At 43.1% G+C, this 16,828-nt stretch overlaps 1 protein-coding gene across 1 annotated transcript in view; it reads left to right on the top strand.

Moving 5' to 3' along the window:
- The window catches only part of PDZD2 (PDZ domain containing 2), a 229,588-nt gene that overhangs the window by 131,077 nt on the left and 81,683 nt on the right, over nucleotides 1-16,828 (top strand). Inside the window, exons 2-4 of the mRNA XM_058564290.1 lie at nucleotides 2,843-3,344; nucleotides 12,670-12,812; nucleotides 15,856-15,988. Coding sequence (XP_058420273.1) covers nucleotides 2,843-3,344; nucleotides 12,670-12,812; nucleotides 15,856-15,988 — 778 coding nt within the window. The remainder of the gene's footprint in view (nucleotides 1-2,842; nucleotides 3,345-12,669; nucleotides 12,813-15,855; nucleotides 15,989-16,828) is intronic.

The following is a 16,828-nucleotide window of genomic DNA, read 5'->3' as shown; positions in this document are numbered from 1 at the left end:
AACTTGAACATAAAAGGAATGTTTCTGTTTTTCCAGCATTATGTTTTGTTCTTGGCACTGGATCAGTACTGTTGGGTTGGCTTGTTCCTTTAATCTCCAGAACTCTTCCCAGGAAACTAGCATTTACAATTATTAGAATGTGAACGCAACTTAGAGATGATCCATTTTAACACCCTTGCTTTGCAGATGAGGAAACCAAAGCACAGGGATGATAACGATTTAAGAAGCAGAGTTGCACAGTGGACATAGCGTGGGTTTGGGGAGCAGACAGACCTGGGTCTACCAGTTGCCAGCTATGTGAACTTGGGCAAGATAATTTATATTTCTGAGCCTCAGTTTCTTCTTCTGTAAAGAGAGTTCTTAGGGATTACCTGCTCAAAAAATGAACTCAGTACTTGGCCAGTATTATTATATTTGCTGTTGTTTTTTTAAATTGAGACATAATTCACATACCATAACATTCACCATTTTAAAGTATACAGTTCAGTGATATATTCACTATGTTGTGCAACCATCATCACTGTCTAATTCCAGAACATTTCCATCACGACCTATAAAACCTGTGTCTTTTAGCAGTCAGTCCCAATTCTCCCCTCCCCTTTCCTAGCTCCTGGCACTACTAATCCACTAATCCACTTTCTGTCTCGATGGATTTGCCTATTCTGGACATGTCGTATAGATGTAATCATATATGGCCTTAGGTGGTCTGGCATCTTTCACTTAGCATAATGTTTTCAAGCTTCACGCAAGTTATAGCATATACTTCATTTCTTTTTATTGCTGAATAATATTCCATTATATGAATATACAACATTTTATCTATTTTCCAGTTGATGGAAATTTGTTATAATTACTGTTGTTTTACATGGTTAAGCCAGAAAGCCAGGACTCTCAACCTAGTCCTGTTTTTACTGCCCACACTGGTTTTTATAACATCTAAGCATATGCATTGTATTAATAGCAGTGGTTTGCTCAAAGAAACCCTTACAACCTGGCTAACTACTCTTAGGATTTTATACCTTTACAAGAATTTTTCCAGTATGGGGAAAAAAAAACAAAAGTGCAATTTAAGGAAATGAAATCTGAACATTATAGAAAAGCTGTGCTGAGAACCAGGTTTAATTTTCATTTTCTAGACGCCAGTGGACTGGTCTTTATACCTCTTCATCCCACTGTGTTTCATAGAACAACCAGAGGTCTGCACAATATCTTTTATCTACCTGGTTTTTCTGTGTAAGTTCATTACCGTGGTTTATAGCCCAGGATCAAAGAAAGTTTCTGTTAGCTTTGGTTGATGTTGGAGGACCCTTCTCTCTTACTCACTTTACTCCATGGTAGATTCAGAATTACTCTCTTCTTCAGTTAGAGTCACTGTCGTTGCGTTAACCTGACTATTAGGTAAGGGGAATATATGCCCTTGGCCTAGAACTTAGTACATTTCACAGACAGCTAGTCTTCTCTCTTTACGACCTGGCCCTCTACCCACGTAGTGACTGCCCCAGCTCTCGGGTCTGATATTCAGGCCTAGAGGGAGAGCAGCTAGCCTAGTGTACTTAGAAAAGTTCTCTGTTTTTCACTTATTGAAGATGTAGGCAACAAAGCCCCAGGCGTTCCCTTTGTGGGTGCATGAAGATCAGAAGCAGGTCTGACTCATTAAGGATTTGGTTGTTGACATTCTTTGCTTGGGAACCAGTGATGTGTAGAATGTGGCAAGATTCCAGTGGTGAGGGCATTTCCCTGGGTTCATCTGGGGTTTGTGCTTCCTTATCTTGGGTGGCACCAGTGGAGGGTCCAGCCCCACCTGGTTTCCTGACTTTGCGCAAGTGTTCTCTTTGCTAAAGCTTTAGTGATCTGGTCCTGGACACTGCTAATTACTCATCATGTTTGATGTTCTATTTTCTTTATTCTTTAAGATCTGGAGTCGTTACTGTGTGTCAGGCTTCACATGCATTATCTCATTTATATTATTTCCTGCTTCTAAGTGCTTGGCAGCCCTGAAATACATGAAAAATGACCGAGCGTGGCCCTTGTCTTCTTCAAGCTAAGCATCCCTCTTTCCTCCCACTATTCCTGGTTGACACCGTTTCCAGCAACCTTCTTTGCCGTGGTCACCCTATGTCTGCATGTTTTCCACTCTGTCACTATTCCTCTTAATGTAACGCCCAGACTGGAAATGACACTCCACGTGTGCCATGAGCAACCCAAACTAGGACCATTACCAAGAGGTGAAGCTGACAGTCCTTCAATGCAGCACACACCCCGGCGCTGATTCACCAGTTGCATCTCCCTACCAGCCAACACCCCTCCGCCCCCGACTCAGGATCTTTTCTCACTTTAACTGCTGTGAGGCAGAGCTTCCTGTGTTTGTGCAGTTGATTTTTTGATCCTAAGAGCAGAACTTTACATTTCCCCAATCTGTTTTATCCATTCTTTCCCCTGGGGGCTTGTAGTATTATTACATCAGAACCATATGAATGGAGGCTAGCATAATTCTGATGCAAGAAATTTTGAGGAAGTGGAGAATTTTTTTTAATGATGTGTTATGATTGGCTTTGTTAATAGACAAATCCTTCTCTGACTACCTATCCTAGGGTGCTTTCATTAGTAGTTTCTAGTTCATGGGGGTTTTTGGTTTGTTTTGAGGTTATTTTTAGCATCAACAATTATAGAGATTAGAAGAGTGAATTGAGTGTCAGCCTCTTTAGGAAGCTTAGTACCTCAGTCCGTTGGCCAGGTTTTTAATCACTTGGGTCCTGTGTGGGCCATTGAATGCGTCAGCCTGATGCCTTGTTCCAGAAGGATGTTTTGAGGGTTTTAATGGGCATCTCTCTGTTTGTTGCAGTTACCTGGCTGAGCAGTGCTGGAATGGCGGCTTTATTTACCTGATCATGCTTCGTCGCTTTAAGCACAAAGTCCATTCTCCTTATAATGGCAACAGTAGCAACAGCTCTGAACCAGGAGAAACACCTACATTGGAGCTGGGTGACCAAACTGTGAAAAAAGGGAAAAGAACAAGGAAGTTTGGAGTCATTTCCAAACCTTCTCCCCACAAGGCCACTGAAGAATCCAAGAGCAGCACTGGCTGTGAGTTGGACAATGACCCCATCTCTGAGCTGGACAATGGCCCGGACTCTGACCTTGGAAATGGTCATGCCTTTGAGCTAGAAAATGGTCCAGATTCTCTCAAGGAGGTGGCTGGATCCCATCTCGACGGGTCAGAAGTGGACAGAGGGACAGAGCATAGAATTCCAAAGACAGATGCTCCTCTGCCCACAGGTGATGACAAACGCCGCGTCTCAAAATCTGGGAAGACGGACTTCCAATCGAGTGACTGCCTGGCACGGGTAAGGTTTGGTTTGATTGTAGAACCTGAATTTTAAAAGAAATAGTGTTTGAAGTTGCTTTTAAGGTTTAGAAAATGTATCTAAGATGACCTTGCATTTAGAAGCCAACAAAGTTATTAAGATAAATGATCAGAGGACATAACAATAACAAGGAAAAAAATCCAAGTCATTTTATCCTACTTAAATAAAGAGCTAGTCGAGTGATCATAAGTGGAAAATTCAAGCCTTCTGTGGTATAATTTGAGTCATATGAGTCCCAGATAAAGTACTTGAACTGCATCATTATTTATCACTGCTGTCACCAGTGGAATTGCCACTGCAAGGCCAAGAATTCCTGGTGGCAGTCGATAGCATAAACATCCCAGCCTAAGTATTACACGGGAAGGATGTCCAACGTGCAGGAAAGCATCTGCTTTTATTTTTAACACTTCAAAACCAGTGACATTTTCATGGTATCTTATATTACATTGCTGAATTCCAGTGAAGTTTGGAAACTTCACAGAAGTCTCTGATACTATGATATCCAGCTGTGATGGTCAGGGCTGGTCTTACCTAAAGGCAAAGCAGATGTGGTATATTCTGAATGGTTATGGGTACACTTCTAGCCTCAAATTGTTGCCCCCATTATAACCAACACTGTCCCTTTGAGTTACATTTCTTTAGGGTAAGTGTGTTCGTTCCAAGATATTCCTCTGGGTTCCCAATGAAGCGGTAACGTCCTGGGTGGTTCCTGGTTCGTTTCTTCTCCGACTCAGGAAATGCCCACTAGGGATGAAAGAGAAAGATAGAAAGTGGGCATAGAGGAAGGATCAAGTTCAGCTTTGCATCTTAGGCAATGGTGCCCTGGGAGTGAATGTAATTTCTAGTAAGGCTATTTCATGCATAGTTCTGCAATTGTAGCCAATTCGTGTAATGGGTTGAGAAGAATCAAAATAACCCCTCTTTTAAGGGGCCATGTTCCTTCATTTAAGGAGCTGGGTAATCATAAAGCCATACACAAGGAGGCATATTTGTAGATGGAATGTGTAAACAAATCAGGAGAAAAAATTAATGTCTCTTATCAATGATTTTCTACCAAGTTTATGCCCCCCCTAAAAAGGATTAGGGGCAATAAAAAGATTATAATATACACCCCCCCAAATTAAGGGCAATAAAAACATTATAATGTGTTCCTTATCAATGAATACTATATCTTGATTATGATTTTTCCCCCTAATGATTAGATTGTGAATGCAGAAAGCCTAAAGTGAAAAAACTTAGGAGTTCTTAGTTCCCTGAATCATTTTGAAGGTTTAAGGTACCAAAGGAGGTTTATTCTCACCTACAGGCTTTAATTTGGCATAGGACACAGTGGAAATAATTTGGAATGATTTTAAAAGAAAAAAAACACACCAAACTTTTAAGAGGGTACCATCCTCTACTCATCCTAATTAAAGGCAGTAAGATAAAATTGAATTTCGGGATCAGACTATCTGGAGAGTACACATGCGAGAGTTCCTTTGCCTGATTTTTGCACTCAAGGTCAGATATCCAAGAAGATCTACTAAATGAAAGGGTGAAAAAAAGCAAACCTTGATCTATTGCCTTTGGGGCATTTTTTTTTAAAGCCACATGCGTGTAGAAAGGAGAGACTTACCATCTGGAATTTGTGTTCTTCACAACTGTCCATAACCTGGAGACTGATAATTGACCCTGGGTTATACTTTTGGTCTTGGAAAGTCAGAATGGGTCACACACCTTCTCAGGCACAAATATTTTAGCACCATTTTCAACCCCAGAAGTATCATTGTTAGATGCATTTACCCAGGATCAATAGAGTCAGCAAGAAGTAGATATTCACAGCTTTCCTCACATCCTAGTGGCGCCCAAATTGGAACCAATAGACCTTCACAGAAGATTGCTTAGGTTCTTGGGCTGAGTGGGTTTTTTTCACTCCAGGATGAGCCCAAGGTCATGCTAAAATGGAATTTCCAGAAAAACAAAAATTAGCTATTTACCTCTTAAGCCTTTGGGGGAAAAAATTTCATTCCATTTGAATAATGGGAGATTAAACATGTCAACATTATTCCATTTCTGCTTTATTAATGATTTAATATATCTACAAAGACTTAATAAATTACAGAAAAGCCTTATAATGATCATTCAGACCATTTTTATTTGTCAGGTGCTTCTTTTTCATAGACTGTTATTTGTTACGTGAAAATAAATCCTCAGTCTGTTTTTATTTTCTGCTCTCCCTTAATGGAGCTATAGGAAACGGCTTCCTGTAACAAATGTCTTCTTTTTAAGAAAGGTGTATTTCTATAAAATAGTAACACGTAACGATGCATATGCAACCAGATTAATTTTTAAAAATACAAAAGTTAGATCCGTCATCTAAAACATAAGAATCTCCTAGGACAAAGATAAGCAGTTTTAGAAATGAGTTCAGAATTCCTTACTCCCTGTCTAATAAAGATCGTTACTCATCCAAGGTGGCAGTTCTTGCAAGCCTGTTTACATATAATGTGTATTTTTGTCATGCTGCACAGTAAAAATGAGTACAACCAAACTTAGTCATGTAACAAAGGAAAAAAAAATCCTACCATTTGCTAGCCAGGCGAGTTTATTCATAGCTATCACGTGTGTCTATGGGTCCATTGTGGTCTTACCCCAGTATTTGTAATTCACCCTGTACAGTACCAAACCTCCTCCCTGGGCCTTCAGCAGAAACCTCAGGAAGGCTACCCTAGATCTGAATCTGCAGGAAAGGATGGGAAACTCAGAAGGAGATTCACATTCAGGACATCTCCTGGGTGGTCCCTGATGTTTGCATCAAGCAGAGGCAGCATGAGGATGATGCTCTTCTAGGAAGTTCCCGTGGTCACTGGGTGAACTTATATCCCACTACGTGGTAATGTCTCCTAAGTCCATGTCTGTGCCTTCACGTCTCTCCTGAGCCCCCGAGCTTTCTACCAACTGCCTGCAGGATGTCTCCATCTTAGATATTTCATGTCATGCCTAAAACTCAGTGCATCACTTTCCCACACCACCAAGCGTGCTCCAGTGTTCCAAGTCTCACCACCCACAAGGTTGCCCAAGCCAGAAACCTGAGATTCAACTAGTGACCCCTCATTCTGGTTTGTCCAGAACTTTCTCTGGTTTTGCACTGACAATCCCATGTCCTGGGAAACCCCTTCATCCCAGCAAATTGGGAGAGTTGGCATCTTGGAGTCAGCTGAAATGCTGCCCTCTCCCTTATGCCATGTCTAGTCAATCACCAAGTCCTATCAACTCCTGCTCCCTTTAGGATCTCCCTGCTCACTCTACTTCTCTTTCCCTCTACTCCCACAACTTTAGGTGAGGGCCATGCTGCTTTCATTTCTCATTTGGGCAGTCATGGTAGTCTCCTACCTGTCTCACTGCCCCCACTCTCATCCCATCATCCACTGTCCCCACTGCAACCAGACAGACCTTTCTAAAGAGCATATCTTATCACACACACACGCATGCTGCAGCTTAAACCCTTTGGGTAGGTCCACTTTGCCTTTGGGGTAACCTCTGAACACCTTGGCTTGGCATAGTGTGTGAGGCCCTTCATCATCTGATTCCTGCTTATCTTTCTGCCTCCGTCTCCCACTGCTTTCTTCCTCCCTGATTTGGGCTGAATTAGCTACAGGTTTTTCAAAAACCATGCTCACTCTTGCCTCTAAGCCTTTGCAGAGTACTCTCTCTATCCTAGCTCAGTGCCCTGCTCCTGTAGGTGCTCTGAAGATATTTAATGAAGGCACCCAAGAGCACCAGGCCTGAGATGGGACACTGAATTCCAGCCTTCGTTCTTCCATCCTCAGCTCTGTGGCCTTTGGGCTGCCATGTCCTTTCTCTGAGCTTCCATTTTCTCATGTATAAACTAAGCATTATGGTCTGATGACTAAGGGACTTCCACTCTGACCTTATGATCACATATGTCTTCATTTCTTACTGATCATTCTAAATAAGAAGGCATAAGCAAACAGTCTCAGAATAGGTTTGCAACTAGAGCCAGAGCATTTATTGCAGTGAAATTCTAGTTGGATGATGTGTCTTCTCACATTTGGAGCAAAGATGCTGTTGTAAAATTGTATTTTTGGTTCCAGCAGAAGATGAGGTCATTTAAGTGCTGCCGAGACAGCTCCTTTTAATGTACCACTTCTGTTTTGGTAAATAAATCCCTTTGTTTGCCACCAAGAAGAGATGCACGTGTGAGCTCACACAGTAACTGGCGGTCTATAGGAAAGGGTAGCGCTCCGACGTAAGTACAGAAGTCCATGGCGTCCAATTTTGTGTGATTTGGCTTTTTCTCAACAGGCTGACAAAGTCTCATTGCCCTTTAAGCCAATGTAAAAGGAAGCAAAGGCCCAAGCCATCTGTCTAGACAGGATTTGTTTCAGAACTCAATCATCTCTACAACTGGATCGGTGTTCACACGCTCAACATTGGCAAACACACAGGTCTCCCATTTGGGCGAACTTCCTAACATCAGTCTCAGTAACTACTGAAGAACCATAAGATTGATGGATAAATATTCTATATTTGTTAGTTCAGTGACATTTATGCAACATTGATATGTGCTAGGCACTGTTCTAGTAGCTAGAGAACCCATTGGTAAATGAGAGACAAGGTTCCTGCCCTGTGGCATTTAGCACATATAAGGGGCCACAAGCGACAAATAGGCAAATGAATCAGAATGTTAGGTGGTGACCACAAGTATTATAAATGAAATAAAACAGAGTGAAGTGAAAGATGGTGACAGTGATGTGGGTGGGGGGCTCATTAGTATTGAGTATCAGGGAAGACCTCATTAAAGAAGAGACATTGAGCTGAAGTCAGGATGGGGCAGCCCTGCAAAATCTGGGGGCAGAATGTTTCCAGAGAAGAGCCAGCAAATGCAGCTGCCCTAAGGCAGGAATGATAGGGTATTCCAGGAGCACAGAGACTGAAGCACAGTGGGTGATGGGGAAAGCCCTAGGAGGTGATGCAGGAGATGTGGGCAGGGCTAGATTATAAAGGTTTGTGTATGCCGTCGCGAAGAGTTGGACCATATTCTAAGTCTGGAATATAGAGCTGTGGATAGGTTGAACCTGAGTGCATCATGACATATGTTTTTTAAAAGTTCACCCTAGATGTGTAATGGAGAATAATGGATTGTAGGAGATGAAGAATAACAAGGGAGACCAGATTGGAGGCTATTGTCAAAACCCAAGCTTAAGATGCTGGTGGCTTTGACAAGGGTGGCGGCAGTGAAGAGGAGCAAAGTAGATGGATGTGGGATCTATTTTGCAAGTAGAGCCTACAGATCTTGCTCATGGTTTGGAAGTAGGAAGTAGAAGGGGGAATCAAAGATAACTCATTGGCTTTCAGGTTGTGTGTCCTGTTTAGCTTGAGTAGTTGATAGTGCTGTTCCTGTTGAGAGGGAAGTCCTGTTTTGACTATACCGAGGTGTGTATTAGATACCCAAGTGGAATTGTGAGGAGGCAATTGGAAATATACTTGATATTTTTATATTTGAGTTGGCCTGTTGTTTTTCGGCCAGTGCCAGGTTTAGTCTCATAAACTCATAAACTTCAGACACTGATCTTATTTTTAACTGAACACTGCTTTCAGCTATAGGCAGCTAGGTGTAATACTGACCGTTGTCCAACTGAGACTGATAACATCTGCCTCTTGCTGTTTGTGCCTTCCTTTATGTTCTTCTGAACTCCTTCATTAGGTGATCAAGAAATTCCAGGACAAGGAAACTTACATTGATTTCTTTGAACTCTCCCCTTATGTTCCTACTTGCAATTATGGGAAAAATTTATCCATGTTATTGAATGACAATGAAAAAGATCTGTTTCTTGACTAGTATAGTTGGGGGCTATATTACAGATTGGTCATTTCTGCCCTCTGAAACCATGTTTACTAGATATGTGTTTTGTTTTGCTTTGCTTTTAACTAGTTGTGAGTGCATTGGACAGGAGTAGGAGTGTGGAGTGGGTGTGTGGGTGCTCTTAATGAAAATTGTTTTTAATGCTTTCTGTCAGAATATATGTTTAGACCATTATTCTTTCCCCATGATCATAGTTTTGCATGTTTCTTGTCACAGGTACTATTTCTAAAAGTATTTAAAAATTATAAAGGACTGTATCTAGTATTGTTACACTGCCTGTGAAACATACTTAACATGTTCTGTTTAACAAAAGGAAGGTAGGATGGGAGAAAATGATGGTGTAACTAATAATGGGGATGGATAGGTTTTTACCAATTTGGGCTAACACCAAATGGGTTTTCTTTTTTTTTTTTTTTTATTTCAACAACTTTTTAATAATAAATAATGACCTTGAACTACTGGTTTTGTTGGAGTACACAGATATCGTCCTTGTTCAACAATTAAAATCATTTCAGTTACTTGATTTGTAGATGACAATCTCAATATTTACATCTCAGTGGAGTAACACAGCCTTTTTAATATATTTCTTATTGAGATATAATCCACATTCCATAAAATTCACCATTTTAAAGTCGCTTTTAGTATATTCACCGAGTTGTGCAGCCATCACCACTATCTGATTCCAGAACATTTTCATTATGGGTTTTCTTATTTCTGGACTCTAATAATGGTCCCTGTTGCTCCTGGGAAAGATCCACAGCTTTTCTCTACTGGGAGAGGGAGGAACACTGCCCTACATCTTCAAGACCCCAGGAGCCATAGCATATCTTCCAAGGAAAAAACAAGTCAAGCCACCATTCTGCTCTAGTTTCTCAACTGCACCACTGAGGCCCCAGGGAGGCAGCCACGGGGCTGACCCATGAGCTCATGTGGGATGCTCAGCAGGACAAGACAACAGCTAATCAGCACATCTCTGAATTTGTTCCCTTTGGGACCATCCACTAGACCATAGGGTTTCATGTACTGAAAGTGTTGAAAGTTGCCATCTTGGCAGTCACACTGAGTCTCAAGGGTGGCTTCTTGGAAGTAGTGGAGCTGTGAGAGACTTTGAAGGCCGAGGAGGCTGTTTCTAAATGAAGAAAAGAGAAAGGTGTTCCAGGGGTCAGAGGCAACACACCAAAAACCATGGAGTCCAAAGTGAGACGATTAGATGATATAGAGATCGTTGACAAGTTCATGAACTACTGTGGTAAGCCAGTGACTTCTGAAGTTACATTTGGCCAGACAGGCTTCATTTGTCTGTGGTCAGCAGATGAAGGAGACAGTTGGCACTGCTGTATGTTGCTGGAATAATGGAGCCCCACCAAGCAGTGCTATACTAGAAAAAGTGTGGGATCCAACAGGTCTCTGTCTGGTAATAATTTCCCCAGACATTCCTGTTGCTGCACATCAGTGACCGTTCAACATCTGTTTTTTTTACTATTGCATAAAGTTTCATTTTAGTTTCTGACAGTGTGTATTTCAGATTTTCTAAATGCTTCACGTTCTTTCTCATTTGCAAGCAGCTTGAAAGGGCACATTGCCTTTTTCTGGGGGTATGATGGCTTTGTCCATATTGGACCCTAACAGTTCTATTGGACCTTTGTGATGGATGAAGAGAGCAGATGGCTTTTGTTTTATATGTTGAGGAATGCACTGTGACTCATACCCATATACCTAGAGCTAAGAAGAACTACAGGAGTGATCCTAAGTAAGACCCCAGAATGAATCACTTTGGAAGGTTTTGCTTTCATTTCTCTGAACAGCTACATATCTGAGGGAAGTCTAACATTTTGCAGTGAGCGTGTTTGTGTCCTTGGAGTGAAATAGGGAGTCAAGTGGAGAATGAACCAAAGCAGAAAAGCTACCAGCCATCCCGAAGACTTAGAGATATTTATCAGTTTTTAAAAAAGGATGGGGGCCGCCCGGTGGCGCAAGCGGTTAAGTGCGTGCGCTCTGCTGCAGCGGCCCAGGCTTCACCGGTTTGGATCCCAGGCGTGCACCGGCCCGCTACTTGGCAAGCCATGCTGTGGCGGCGTCCCATATAAAGTGGAGGAAGATGGGCACAGATGTTAGCCCAGGGTCAGTCTTCCTCAGCAAAAAAAGAGGAGGATTGGCGGATGTTAGCACAGGGCTGATCTCCTCACACACAAAAAAAAGATAGATTTTTATAAGGGTCGAATCATTTTTAAATGTATTTAAAGAGTGTACAGACCAATGTCTATGAAAGTCAGTAACAAATTCATCAACTAATTTCCTGTTTGGGTTTCTCCTACCAAAGATCTCATTTATATGTTTTAAGGAAGTTTATCATTCAATTCAATATGATGTTTTAACATACATATGCATATTGTATGCATATATAGGTAATATATGGTCACCTATCAACATTTATTATGTATCTACTAGGTCTCAGGAACGCTACTGTTTCCATAAATATCTCATTTAATCCTAACAGCAAACCTGGAAGTATTAATAATAATTTCCACTTTATTTTTTCTTATTTTTTTTGTTTTCTTTTGTTTTTGTGAGGAAGATTAGCCCTGAGCTAACATCCATGCCAATCTTCCTCTTTTTGCTGAGGAAGACTGGCCCTGGGCTAACATCTGTGCCCATCTTCTTCCGCTGTATATGGGACGCTGCCACAGCATGGCCTCACAAGCGATGTGTCGGTCCGTGCCTGGGTTCCGAACCCAGGCCACCAGCAGCGGAGCACGTGCACTTAACCGCTAAGCCACGGGGCCAGCCCCTAATAATCTCCACTTTAGAGGCAAAGAAACTGAGAGTTTTAGGCATTAGGTGACATTCTTAAGTACTCAGTGGCAGAGCTGGGCTCAAACTAGTTGAATTTCCTGGCACCGAGACCTAGCTTTGTCTTCCTTTCATCTTCCTTAATTAATTAGTAGCTGTGCATAAATAAAAGGAACCCAAACACAGCCAGTGTTTACACACGCGGTGGTATCTGGGTTTCAGGCAGAAGAAGCTTCACTTAACAGGATCCTGGTCAGAGAATTTGAAAATCACTCTTGCTGTGCTGTTCAATATCATAGCCACTAGCCCTTGGTGGCTATTTAATTTAATTAAAATTAAATGAAATTAAAAATTCAGTGTCTCAATTGCCACTAGCTACATTTCAAGCGCTCAGTAGCCACCTGTGCATAGTGGCTTCATATTGGGTGGTACAAATATAGAACACTTCGGTCATCATAGAAAGTTCTTTTGGGCAACACTGCCAGCTAAAGACTTTGGTCCAACCCAGAGAATTTATTCTTCTGTGATGATCTGTGATACCTCTTGACAAGTGATGAGTATTTGGCCTGACCTAACAGCTCCACTCTCCTGTGTCAATGCCATGTGTCTGTCCATATACTTCACAGTGTGCTCACTTTTTCTTCCAAGGAGGAAGTTGGCCGGATATGGAAGATGGAGCTGCTTAAAGAATCGGATGGGCTGGGAATTCAGGTTAGCGGAGGCCGAGGATCAAAGCGCTCACCTCACGCTATCGTTGTCACTCAAGTGAAGGAAGGAGGTGCCGCTCACAGGTGACTAGATAACTCCCCCCCTTTCTCTGCCTCCTTATCCTCTCCCTTCCCTTCTCCCGGGTGCTAGGACTCCATTTGGTCCAAGCACTGGTAATTACAGTTCATGAGGATTGTGCTGGGGCCCGGAAGGAAATCGGGCACGAGCAGTTCTAATTAAACACACCTCTGAGCACAGTAAGTGGCTAATTGCTGGAGATACTGCAGGCTCCACCAAACCAGGAAGGAGAAATTGGATTTCTTTCTAGTCCAGTTTGAGTTGCTAGCAAATGTTACTTATCCTAATTTTGGGGATGCTGGTAATATGTGGTTATGTATTGAGACTATGCCACTCAACAGAACACCACATTCCTAACATCTTAACTCCCGTAAGACTGTGGCTAAAGACTTGGGAAAGTGATTGGTTTTAAATATGACCACAGTTCATGTGCTGTGTCAGGATTTGTCAGGTCTATCAGGATTTTACACACACTTATAAGCATGTGCCTCTGTTGTGCAGATGTGGAAAGGAGTGAATGTGAACTTTTCTCCTTGTGACCTGAAAACAATTCATATGCCAAAACTTCTTTTTTAATATGAACAATTATCTGAAGTAGGGAGAAGGACAGTGCTTAGGCAGGGCATGTACAAAGAAGTCCATTTGGAATTATAGGGATTTAGCTGTCCCAAAGTGTAAGTCATGCTCTGGCCATTCTAGCTAATTGCTGTCATGTACGTAGGGCCTCTACTATTTGCAACGTGCTGTGGGGCATGTACATATGTTGCCTGCTCACACGTATACAGTAGGTGTTTAAAAGTAGAGTTTTACTGATGAGGGAGGTGAATCTAATCTGGAATTTGGTGTTTAGTCCAGGTACCCTGATAGTAAAGGGGATGTGGCAAACCAGAGCAGTCTTGGCCTACCCAAGACCAAGAGGGCACTCAAAAATAGATCTCATGAGGTGGAGTTAAAAGAGCTGGAGGTATTTAGTCTGAAGAATGGAAAACTAAGGAGAGGACCAGGGCATGATCCATCAAAGTGTTTCGTGCTCATCAGTCTTCTAACTAGAAAGTAGGATGCTAACAACTAAAGTAGGGATAAGTTTAACTGCAATTGCCAGTTATCTGGGTGGCTGTAATTATTGAAGGATGAAGACTTGAGGTAGTTTCTATAAAGAAGAGCAGGGAGTTTTTATCCAGAAGAGCCTCACTGAATTTCCCAAATGATGTATACTTTAAGGAACTCCCGTCAGATAGCCGTTTTCCCATTAACCCTAGGTCTTAGGTGCTAGTCTGTCTTTGGAAAGTTGGCAATTAGGAAATTCCTGTGCCCAGAGATGAGCTTACATAGAACTGTTCTTGTCTATTTTCTGTGTGAGCTGTTTCTAGTGGAACTCACCATTTTCTTTTCACCCTTAGCCCGGAGTTGTGTGTGTCACTCTCTGCCTCTGGGGTGTACAATTCACATGTGGGGCATTCTAGTTAACAACAGGAGATGAGAGAAATGGAATTAAAGAGGGGAATAAGAAAAGCGATGGGATCAGGGATGGTCTTGGTGGTGTTGTGGTTAAGTAAACCCAGGGACATTGGCTAAAACCATTGTATTCTTTATTCTTGAACACATCTCCTCCAGAGTAGTCTACCCACACACCTTGAGGTTCCCGTTTGTTCTCTGTGGTTTTTCTATTCCCCTTCTCTTTCCATTCCAAGCAACTAGTGGCATCCTTAGCATTTCTCTGCCTTAGGGATTTTTGAAGGACTGAAAGCAGAAGCAATCAGAAGTTTCTGGTGCCTTCTGTGAAAGCCTAAATTCACAGAAGAGATTATGATGCATGGCCTGGCGGATGGAGAGAAAGAGAGAGAAACTGATGAGAGAGGGAAAGATAGAGAGAAGTTGGTTGATTCTTTGAAATAAAGCAAGATGGAGAGTCTACAGATTGGAAAGAAGCAGAGTTGAGTGGATTGGAAGTAATGAAGACATGCACGGGTCCCAGAGCAGCACCCTGGGTGCTGATGTAAAGCCTTCAAAGGGGCAGTGGGGGGAACCCTAGGCTTAGGGTCTCTTGGCCTCACCAGATTTCCAATCCCATATTTATCAATGGAGATGAAAAGCCTCTGGCTCCTTTGGGATCTTGGGAGATCAGAGCATTGGAGGCTGTTGACCCACCATGACTGAACGGGTCTGCCCAACGCTCTTGACCCCTGACGACTGGGTCTGCTGCCAGCCCAGAGGGAAGGAAGCTCCCAGTCAGCTGTAATTTAATTGAAAGGAAATAAAGAAACAGAACATGTTTGTACACCCATGTTGTAGACCAGGTCTGATAACTGCAACAGCGGTAAATTAGGCAGTTTCTATGTTCATTTTTGTATTCGTTCTTTTTCTTATAAAGCTCGGCTCAAGGGACACAAGGATGAAAAAGGGGCTGAGAGACTTTATCTTTGAGGTCCTATAACTGTGTGGGGGTGGGGGCTGGGGGAGAAATGGACAGATAATGCAGTGTAGTGTCACAGGGGCCACAGAGGAAATCTGGCCAGGGGCTTGTCACCTGGGTAGAGAGAGAGACAGTGGGGAAGAGAAGGATTCCTGGTGAGATTGGAATACCTTCACTCTTTTGGGGCTCAGCTCAGTGACTCAGCCCTGTGCTGATGACTTAGTCACGAGGGCAGGATGGCAAGTAGGACTGAGAAAAGAATGACTTGACTATCCTAAATTAAATCCTAAAACCTTGGGGGGTCTGTGTTCCTCTATCATTGTCCCCACCTGGATGAGAGACATTTCATTGACATCGATGTGGGCGAGCCATATGGTGGTAACTTAAGAACATGCCTGTTGCTAAGTGACCATCTGAAATCATGAAATTTATTGCTCCTCTGAGTGGGAATCTGGACCCAGCCAGACCAAAGGATAAAGCAGTCCCATCCCAGGCATCTCTGGTCGTACCTACTTCCTCTTTAGCCTGATTTTAACTGTCCCCTCTCACAACCCTCCCCAGCTCAAGGAAAATGTCCCTTCTCAAGCTCAGAATGTCTTGACAAGGGATTTTGTTCCCCATCTCCATTTCCTCAGGGATGGCAGACTGTCCTTAGGAGATGAACTGCTGGTAATCAATGGTCACTTATTGGTCGGGCTCTCCCACGAGGAAGCTGTGGCCATTCTTCGCTCAGCCACTGGAATGGTTCAGCTGGTGGTGGCCAGCAAGGTAGGTAGTTTGTTTTTTTAAATATTTTAAATGGTGGTAGTGAATTTGGATTTGAGCCCTCCCCATGCCACATGTGCACACATGTGCCTGTGTACTTGCACATTTACCTTGGGCCATTTAAACACCCATGATTCTACAGTGCAAGCCCGCAAGGAGGCCTTTAGCCAAAGTGCATTTAATTATTTGGCTGGCCTTTAAGGGTCTTGGTAGTATAGTTAGGAGATGGAGAAGCAATAATAGGACTAAGGAAAAGGTAAGACTGGCAGGGTAGAAGAAAGGAAAAGGTAGAGAGGGAACAGCTCACCCAGGGAGAAGCCAAAGAGGAGATGTGGAAGTCCGCTGGACAGCAGGGATGGGAGAGAGGTGTGGAGATGTACAGCTTCTAGGTCCTGATGGAACATGGTTCATGGCCCTGGTTCTGACTCGTGGCCTCACAGAGTATCAGTGCTGGAGGGAGCTTGTGAATCCTGTTTGTCCGGGCAGCCCCCCGCTCCCTTTAGTCCTCTTCGGTTTTATAATAAGACAGTGAGGCAGAGCTTCGGTGGCCGGCTCCCACCTCGTGGAGGCCTTGATGCTGTCAGCAGTACCAGGACCCAGGCTTTGGGCGCACAGCCAGTGTCTCTCTCTTCCATCTTGATGCGGTCTCTTCTTCAGGAGGCCTCGGGCTGGGGCTTCTTGCACCCCCACCCCCAGAGTGTGTGAAAATAGTGCTGATGTCCGGGGTGCCCAGCCTCTGCTGACTGCCCTGAGTCTCACCAGCCTTAGCGCAGAGAATAAAAGCTGCAGGCCTCCACAGCTGTGTGACGAGAAAGGGGAGGAGCTGGGCTCCATTGCTTCTGC

Source organism: Diceros bicornis, chromosome 20, assembly GCF_020826845.1.
Source record: "Diceros bicornis minor isolate mBicDic1 chromosome 20, mDicBic1.mat.cur, whole genome shotgun sequence".
In the NCBI taxonomy this organism is placed as follows: Eukaryota; Metazoa; Chordata; class Mammalia; order Perissodactyla; family Rhinocerotidae; genus Diceros; species Diceros bicornis.
Note: the sequence above shows the minus strand (reverse complement) of the source record. Positions and strands in the feature narration are given on the sequence as shown.